The sequence below is a fragment of the Sinocyclocheilus anshuiensis genome, unplaced genomic scaffold (genome assembly GCF_001515605.1).
Source record: "Sinocyclocheilus anshuiensis isolate Anshui unplaced genomic scaffold, SAMN03320099.WGS_v1.1 scaffold13, whole genome shotgun sequence".
Taxonomy (NCBI): domain Eukaryota; kingdom Metazoa; phylum Chordata; class Actinopteri; order Cypriniformes; family Cyprinidae; genus Sinocyclocheilus; species Sinocyclocheilus anshuiensis.
In genome coordinates this window covers 2661161-2670295 of record NW_015538026.1, presented here as the reverse complement: position 1 = coordinate 2670295, position 9135 = coordinate 2661161, and the positions used below count along the sequence as shown (strand labels likewise).

The 9135-nt window shown below is 38.2% G+C and overlaps 2 protein-coding genes across 2 annotated transcripts in view; one reads left to right on the top strand and one right to left on the bottom strand.

The window, feature by feature from the left end:
* Positions 1 to 281: 281 nt before the first annotated feature.
* On the bottom strand, positions 282 to 3385 carry LOC107680141 (protein FAM212B-like). The gene is made up of 2 exons (XM_016475916.1): positions 3329 to 3385; positions 282 to 1350 (listed from the first exon to the last, which is right to left on the bottom strand). Exons 1-2 carry the CDS (start codon positions 3383 to 3385, stop codon positions 421 to 423), a joined length of 987 nt encoding a protein of 328 aa, XP_016331402.1. The 3' UTR covers positions 282 to 420.
* Positions 3386 to 4212: 827 nt separating this feature from the next.
* LOC107679786 (probable ATP-dependent RNA helicase DDX20) overlaps positions 4213 to 9135 on the top strand; it is an 11100-nt gene continuing 6177 nt past the window's right edge. Inside the window, exons 1-7 of the mRNA XM_016475444.1 lie at positions 4213 to 4467; positions 4656 to 4750; positions 4964 to 5132; positions 6296 to 6419; positions 6521 to 6663; positions 6775 to 6913; positions 7094 to 7152. Coding sequence (XP_016330930.1) covers positions 4275 to 4467; positions 4656 to 4750; positions 4964 to 5132; positions 6296 to 6419; positions 6521 to 6663; positions 6775 to 6913; positions 7094 to 7152 — 922 coding nt within the window. The 5' untranslated portion in view covers positions 4213 to 4274. The remainder of the gene's footprint in view (positions 4468 to 4655; positions 4751 to 4963; positions 5133 to 6295; positions 6420 to 6520; positions 6664 to 6774; positions 6914 to 7093; positions 7153 to 9135) is intronic.

The following is a 9135-nucleotide window of genomic DNA, read 5'->3' as shown; positions in this document are numbered from 1 at the left end:
CATAATTTTGGAATCAATAGTTTCTGGAGTGCTACTCCTCTCACTTGAGGAAGAAGGACAATATTACCTCTACATCGGCAAGTGGCAAGCAAATCTGTTGCAAATGATGTTTATCGCTCAACTTTTACAGTTTGCTTCACATTTAGTTTACACATTTACCATGAAGATAGAAATATTATTTTATCATTTTCAATTCAGATGTAGTTATTTGGGTTTGTTGTTCACAATACAATTATTTTGTTTAGACTACTTTCGACTTGAATATGTGACAATAACAAATGGCTGACTTTCCTACGTGCATTTAAAGGCAGGATTGTGATTTGACAATTGCTTTTACGACAATTTTGATCATAAAATCCACTAATTATGTCTAACAATTGCTAATAATATGTGTAACAGTCTCTTCCATGTAGAATTATATCAGACCCACACAGCTGAGCTGTAATCAAACACAGATGGATGCTTCCCTACAATCTCCACCCATCCTCTGTCTATCAAACCCTCTGAGCCCCGATAGGGCATGCCCTCTTGTACAGTGGTTGTGGTTTTCTTCTTCATTCCTCTTGTTCTCACCCAGAATGGCTTGCTGACATCAGATTTTGACTTTCTGCGTGTGATCTTTGGTTGTTTACAGACATCCATTGCTTTGCTTTCTTGGTGGTGCTGTGGCCGAACGAGGCGTAGGACCCGTTTGAAGATGCTTGCTGTTAGTGAGAGTTTCTTGGAGAGATCTTGAGAGTGACTGCTAGATGATGACTCCGAAAGTGTGTCTTTAAGAATCAAGTCATTCCGCTCCTTACCTGCTGTCTGGCCTCCAACATCAGGCAGGTCCAGCCAGTTCCCAACCAAATCAGCAAAAACATTGTCACCCAATACCAATGGCTGTCTGTTTCTACTGTGGTTCATCAATGAGGCTGTCCAATCCGTGGAGTCATCGATATCGTATGAAGATAAATTGTTGTCGGTTGTGTCTTCCTGAGAGGAAAAGGAGGAAGAAGTGCTCAGACTTCCTCTGTAAATCATCCTGGGTTCATGTACCCTGGGAGTTTGGCGGTTCTCTGCTGGAGAACTAGTGAGGAACAAAGACGGTTCCATGATAAGCTCAGTCTTGAAACATTCTTGTGAAAGAATTTCTTCTGGATTCTGTGTTCGGTTCAGGTGGGTTATTCTTGAACTGCAGTTTATCGGATCGAGCATTGTGTGAGTGTATGAAGAGGCCTGGCTCGTTTTACTGGAGAACTCCAGCTCCTCCAGTGCAGTCTGGACCTGCAAGAGTTTGAGCTCCTGGAGAGCGCCGATCACAGAATTCATCTGAGCTTGGAGACCCTCATCTGACTGCCACAAAGAATCCTATAATGGGAAAGGCAAGAAAGCAAGAGAGCAATTACTATAGACATAATGAAGCAATTATCAATGAAATCTGTTGTGACTGATGAATAACGCTTATCTCACACTCACTTCACAGTAATTATCAAAAATCAATATTACACCAAACAGTCTGCAATTTCTGCCCAGTGTGCCATCACAGATACCTGGCTCAGCATCTGCTGAAGAGAATGCAGATGTTTTTTTCCTTGTCACAGCTTCCAAATGAATTGCTTACTGAACTACAAATGAACTACACTACTGATTGATCAAAAATGACAATCAAGACTTTTATATTAGTATAAAAATGTAAAATAAATGCTGTTCTTTAGATCTTTCTATTTACCAAAAGAATCCTGAAAAATTCTATCACGGTTTACACAATATTAAGCAGCACAACTATTTTCAACATTAAAAATAATAATAAAATAATTGTATTGAGCACCAAATCAGCATATTAGAATAATTTATGAAGGATCATGTTTTATTACATGTTTATGTTTATTAGTAAATACATTTTTTTGGACAATTATGAACATATAAAGTTGTAAACATTGTAAAAGAGGTTGTAAAAACATAGTTTTGTTAAATGTTAATGTGATTTATATGGAAAAGCAAAATGTATGTCTTTAAGCAAAGTTATGAGCCAAAATGTTTATATACATTTTTTATATCCCATACTGAGTCTTTGTTTAGTTGTATTTATTTATTTATTCCATCTCTATACACTACAAAAATGCCCTTTTTCTTGTTACAGAATGTCATCCTACCTTCTTTCACCCTGCAGTCTTCGCGTTTCCCTGTCTTTCCTTCTCTCGTCTCACTCCCTGTTTTCTGTTCTTTCTCTCCCTTACAAGTGTGATTGATCACCAGCCAGTCTGAGCACAGCAGCACACCACTGATGCTTTTCTCCAGTAGTATTGTGTCTCAAGGCATGATGGGAGATGTAGGAGCTTATGTGAGTGAAGTGACTAGACTGTAAGTCATGGGCGAACAGCTGAGGCATGTATTTTACTGGGTTGGTCATAAACGGAGGTTTAGGGAAGGACCTGAAACATTCCATTCAATATGAATTGGATATTCAAACAGGATGTTATATAGCCTGCTTATGTAAGCAGTAGAGCCATAATGTCATCATAAAAGTCACTTTTACAATGAGAATTCTGTTTTTAAAGTTTAAAGAGGCAAACTATTGCAACTAATCACTTTTACGTATATAACTTAGCCCTGTTTGCTAGTTATGGCAAGTTCCTTGTTCACTATTTCATCAGATTCTGGCGTAGGTCCTATTTCTCATTGTGTGATGCCACTGACTTCTCCAGTGTCAGTTTCCTTTGGGCTGTGCCCAGACAGACAGCAGTATTAATCAGACATCACTGACCCCACCAACAAATGATTGATGTTGTGAGTAACATCCTTGTAGCCCTGTTTCCTCATTTGGCAAGCACTCATTCTCTCACTCATTCATCTCAATCATACAAATAAAGGTTATTTAAATTAATATAACGTAAATAAATAAATAATTTAATTGTTATCTAGGATAAATAAATATGTTTTTTTTATGCCATAAGGGTTTATTGCAGCGCTTTTCTACCGCAATGTTGGATGTTTTAATCTGATCACAGAGCCAACAGCGTGATTTTGTTTGACAAAAATCTCACAACCTGCACTTAAATTTTAAAACATTACAGAAGTGCCAGTGCCGGCCAATCAGCGGTCTCCTTTTAAAAAAACCGCTGCCAATCAGTTTGCACCTTTTCTCCTGCACCGGACAACAGCTGGATAAACATAAACACACAGAGGTGCAAAACTGCGCAGGAGAAAGGCGTATAAAATTGTTTATGAAAACATTATAATGCAAAGTCATACTAATCATGACCTACATATCTGAGAAGATTCAATAAAAACACACCTGTCCCGTAAAAGCAGAAGACAAAAGAGAAAACGATCAGGAAAATCTCACCAGTTCATGTTTTAGACGCCGAAGGTTGCTACCGGGACCCGTTTTCTGTTCCCCCATAACTGCTGAATTACAAAGTAAAAAAAATTTATTAACTAAACGCGGGTTGATTCGTTAAAACTTAGTTGCTTTTGATGTCGCTATCCGCTGAGTTCTTTGGTTTCTTCCGCGTTGCTTTCTGATGGTCAGTCGTGTTTGACCAGCGATGTTTGCTAATATAATATTCCTCCTCTATCCTCTCGCTTCTGACACACTGCTGATTACATTCAGATGACATTACAGCCCAGCACATGCGAGGAAGTACAGTCAAGCCACTGAAGTATACGTGGTGTCATGTAGCTTCACGTTGATTTGAAGGGAAAGTTCCTGAATAGGATTTACAAACGGTTGATCGTCAACAAAACGGGTCATGCTTTCACACCAGCGATGAATGGAGGGTTCATGCATAACAATAGAGCTACAATTGTACAGCTTTAACTCAGATTTTAAGATTCACTCTGATTGGATATTAGAAGGGGGAAGAGCCTTAGTCCATTAGTAAACGTTAAAATATAACTGAAATAATAACAATAATGTAGAATTGAATTCCTTGATGTCTTCCAAAGCAGCAAATGTTAAATCGTCTTTAAACTTGCTGGGACAAACTTTCAGACGACGTGTAATTACAGTTTGTGGCAGGGGATGTATTTGATGTGGTATTCAAAGTTTGCTTTAATTGAACCCCACTGAAGTCAAACGTCTCATACAGTTGTTAAAAAAAGCTACAACTCTGCGGTTTCTTTTACTTCAATTTCATCGCTTGTTTATGTCAACCAAGTGTGTTTGTCGCGGATGTTGCTGATATTTTAAGCGGCGTTTCTATTTCTGTGCGCAAGAGGGCGAAGTGACTGAAGTAACTGCTCAACTCATTTATTCAGCGTCGAAGAACTGAACTACGTGCAATAGAAATATGGCGGCATCCACGAACGCAGCGCATGAGCCGCAAACCAGAACCCGGACAGAAGATGTTCAGACTAATGGGGGTGTCGAGTTCAGCTCTTTACTCCTCTCAAAACCTGTGCTTGAGGGTTTATCTGCTTCTGGCTTTCAGAGACCGTCCCCCATCCAGCTGAAGGCAATCCCGCTGGGAAGATGTGGACTCGGTACGAGACCCGTTCCAAAACAAGCCTAAACCAACAGTCTTGCCGTTATTCACATACCAAAACTAACTGGTCTTTAATGACAGGGGTGTAATGTGACATTCAAAAATATAGTGCATCAATGAAAACGTTGTGACTGTATTTCATGCACCTGGAAATAATGTTGTTTATTGACGTTTTCTTCTGTCCAGATCTTATTGTTCAAGCCAAGTCTGGCACAGGAAAGACCTGTGTGTTCACCACCATCGCTTTGGACTCTCTTATATTGGAAAACACAACCACACAGGTATTACTTTTTCCAATATGCAGCGGAATGTAATGTGTTACTAAATATAATGTCCTTTCTTATAGGGCCTATAAGAATTGTTTTTATATAAAACGGAATAAAGGAACTATGGAGATTTGAAAGACTCGTCTATCTTTTGATGTTAAATGTAAGCACCCAAAACACGAATGTGTGCCTGGTTGACAATAATGTGCCCTTCTCCTGTCCCATCAGGTGCTGGTTTTGGCCCCCACTCGGGAGATTGCGGTGCAGATTCATGCTGTTGTCATGGCAATAGGCAGCGCTATGGAGGGCTTGGAGTGTCATGTGTTCATCGGTGGCCGACCCATCAGTCAAGACAAATTTCACCTGAAGAAATGCCACATTGCCATTGGTTCACCAGGTATGAGCTAGTTGAAATTCTTACTGGACTGATATGTTAGATTGATTATTATAACTGTAACTTAACTTAAGTTTAAGTTTAGATTTGCTAATATTGCATATTTAGATGTCTTTGTTCATGTTTAGGCTTGATAACCTTGTGGCTTCATTACTTAGTTATTTAAAGTTGATGTGTGTTTATTGTGCCGCTAACATCACCAACATTTTTTTCACTGAACACTTCTCTGCTGCTCTGCCATTGGTCTGTCTGTTAGATAGTCCCACACCAAACTGAACCATTGGTTGCTTTTGCTCTGATCAGACTGCTCAAATAAACAGCAAAGTTCTATAGTTTCACTGAGCCGTAGTTGTCGCACTTTTTGTGAAAATCATCTTATCAGTAGCTATCTGTAACTTTTATGGCATCTAAAATTTGGCATGAAGTTAAAATTCAACCCTATCTATTTTCCAAATGCGTGTTATTTATCTTATTATGAACAATTCATTTATGCTTTTTTCATTCTTTTGGAACTTTTTAATCACAATGTCTTGATTCAGCCTTCCAAAATGACAGACTTCTGTCTGGTGACATAAGCTGGACTCTCCAATCATTTAAAGGGGTCATATGATGCGATTTCAAGTTTTCCTAGAGGACTTACAATAATGTACAGTATTTGAAAAATAATGTGTTTTTTGAACATTAAAGCATGTCAACATATTCTGTTACACCAAATACACAAAATAATGATCTTTAAAAAAGCATCATATGACCCCTTTAATCTGCTTAAACTCCTTGTCTTTCTTACAATCAACTGCAAGCTCACATTCAGTTCTGCCACCATCCAATCAACACCCGATAGATTGATCCAAGGGCTGCTGATTTTATTTGCCTGTTTTAATGGTTCAGTTCATTCGGATGTTCATATGTGGACGAAAATATGTTGCATTTCATCATGACTGATATGAAGTATTTTAACAAAAAATATGCTTGTTTTAAAATGTTTCTAATATGTTATTAAAATATGTTCTTTATTAAATAGTTAGCCAAAGTGAGATATTTGTCACTATCTCATTAGGAACTTGTTTGGAATAGTATTTAATACAGTAACTAGAGGCTTCTCTAATAGAGAGTTTGTGGTTTTTATTTTATTAGGCAGTGTTGATGAAGCTTTGTTGTATTTATAGGTCGTATAAAGCAGCTAATTGAGATGGAAGCCCTGACTACATCCTCCATTCGCTTGTTTGTTTTGGATGAGGCTGATAAGTTGCTGGAGGACAACAGCAGCAGCAGCTTTCAGGAGCAGATTAAGTAAGTGTTGAATAGGTGGTTCTGATTCAGAGACTTTTCTGTATTGTTATTCATCAGGTTTGAGTTAATTGATCTTTCTGTTTTCTCTCTGTCTGTCTTAGCTGGATCTTCTCTTCTTTACCAGCAAACAAACAAATGTTGGCCCTTTCTGCCACTTACCCAGAATCTTTAGCACAACATCTGTCAAGATACATGAGAGAGCCAACGTTTGTGCGACTGAACCAAACAGACCCTGGACTCCTTGGTCAGTCTGCAGTCCTGTCTGATTTGTTGATGCGTTTCTTTCATGTGATTACGCTTTCAAATCTGAATTGAAACAGTTTGTGTTGTTCTTGTGTTATATTCTCTCCTCCAGGACTGAAGCAGTACTATAAAATCGTGCCATCTCATTCATTACCTCATAAAGTGTTTGAGGAGAAGGTTCAGAGTCTTCTTGAACTTTTCAGCAAAATCCCATTTAACCAAGCATTGGTATTCTCAAACCTCCATACAAGGCAAGAGCTGCCACACCTTTCCAATTACTTCCATTATTCTGAAAACATGCTGATGTGTGTGATAAGAGTAACAGATACTGTTATAGCACTGGCCATTATTATTCAAAGACTTTTATTAACAAAAGAATTGTGATCTTTATTGAAAGTAATGAAAGACTGACTTGAGCTGTTGTTCTGCAGAGCTCAGCACCTGGCTGATATCCTCTCCTCTAAAGGTTTGCCTGCGGTCTGCATCTCAGGTGAGCTTCACATTGGGTCTCTTTTAATATCTAATGAATGGTCTTGCTGTATATTGAACAGGCTTTTACTTCTAGGACAACTTCCTAATGGTAAGTAAAGGATTCGAATTGATGAGCATGTTAAAAAGCACTGCTCTATGTTACTCCGAAACCTTTAAAGGGGTCATATGATGCAATTTCAAGTTTTCCTTTCTCTTTGGAGTGTAAACAAGCTGTTCGTGAATAGATAAGATCCCTGAAGTTGCAAAGACTAAAGTCTCAAACCCAAAGAGATATTCTTTATAAAAGTTAAGACTCGTCCTCGCCCTCCTAAAATGCCTCGTTCAAACACGCCCCCACATGTCTATGTCACGATGTGGGAAGATTTGCATAACGCCGCCCAAATGTTCACGCAAAGAAAGAAGGCGTAACTTTTATTCTCGCTGTAGTATTGTTGCCGCCGCCATATCTTGAAGACGCTGTGTGTTTCGTTGTTAAAGCAAAACTACTTTGTTTGGCCTTCCAAAAGAGGACACGACTAGAAATCAGTGGTTAAGTTGTATTTACAACACTGTTACAGAACAGTTCAACCCAAATATTCAGATGTGTGCAGCGCATTTTACGGAGGACGAGGACTGTTTCCTGGGAGAGTAGCCTACAATGCCGGTGTTCCAGTGAATTCAGTTCCCCTATTTCCCCTTTGGCGTGCATGCTGACCACAGTCAATGTTGCTGACAAATAATGCTCAGGCCTTGCAAAATTTCTAAATCCCTGGTAGCCCTTTGGGCAGGTACTCTTCAGATTTTGGTAGCCCGAAAATTAATTTAACTAGCCCAAATAAAAAAAGACCTTTTTTAAAAAAAAAAATATATATATATAGAAAATCAGATCGGAGTTTAAATGTCAATCAAAAATATTTTCAATACACAAATATCAACAAATATGAAGGAAGGAATTTTATTTCACTATTTACAGGGTATCCGCAGAATTAAAAAAAAATAAATGTAAGGCAATTTATGACCCATTTTAAGAGCTGCACAAGTAAACTGAACACAGTATGAGTGGGGTTGGACAATGTCTATGGTAACATACAGTGCTGAGCCATAAAATTACATGATTTACAGTTCAGATACAGGTTTTCACAAAAACAAAAATTTTATAAAACAGCATTTCAGCCTTTAGACCACTTTTATGAAAAGGGATAAATCAAGGATATAAATCATTGTTAATATAAAACGTATAAATATTACTTAATTGTTTAGATTTTTAGAAGGCACATTATCTTCTTTCTCATTTACAACTCTGTGTTTGCTGCGTAAAAACCAAAAACGGGAGTTGATATTTGCATTGATCTGACCATAATCACAAAGAAAGGCTTACTGGAAATGCAAATTCATTCTCTGCCACGAGGTGGCGCTTTAGGAGTGCTGAAATATTGCGGTTTCCCCGGTAACGGCTGTACACAAAGCAGCTCCTCGCTCATAAACGCTGCTTTATCAGAAATTATAGGTAAAATGAAATTAAAATACCAACGACACGTTTCTGAGGACAGTCGGGTCCCTTCAAGTACATTCAAATAAAGACATCCATGCCGCATTTTGACTTGAAACATGCAGCGCTCATATTTATTCAATGACATCATTGCCTTTTGAAGTTTAATCCAGCCGTATCGTGACTCTTGTCTTTCCGTCCCCAACTGTAAGACCTCTTGAAATTATAATTAAGACATTTCTTATACCATTTAACATATTTAAAACTTTTTATGGCCTTAAGTTTGATACAACTCACTTTAATAGTTTTTAAGGACCCGCAGGATATCTGCATTCAAGATAGCCCGTCGGGCAGAGTGGTGATACATTTTGGTAGCCCGACTGAAAACACAATAGCTAGCGATTTTGCGAGCCCTGCAGTGAAACTAGAAATCACCCCGAATAAACTTGAAATGAATAATAATGAAAAACAGAAGCATTTAACTTACAATATTTAGCTTCAAAAAACAAGAGT

Coding starts and splice junctions, on each gene's coding strand:
- LOC107680141 (XM_016475916.1), bottom strand. CDS start 3,385: ATGGGGGAACAGAAAACGGGTCCCGGTAGCAACCTTCGGCGTCTAAAA. Junction 1,351..3,328: donor GGCGTCTAAAACATGAACTG/GTGAGATTTTCC, acceptor TTCCCATTATAG/GATTCTTTGTGGCAGTCAGA.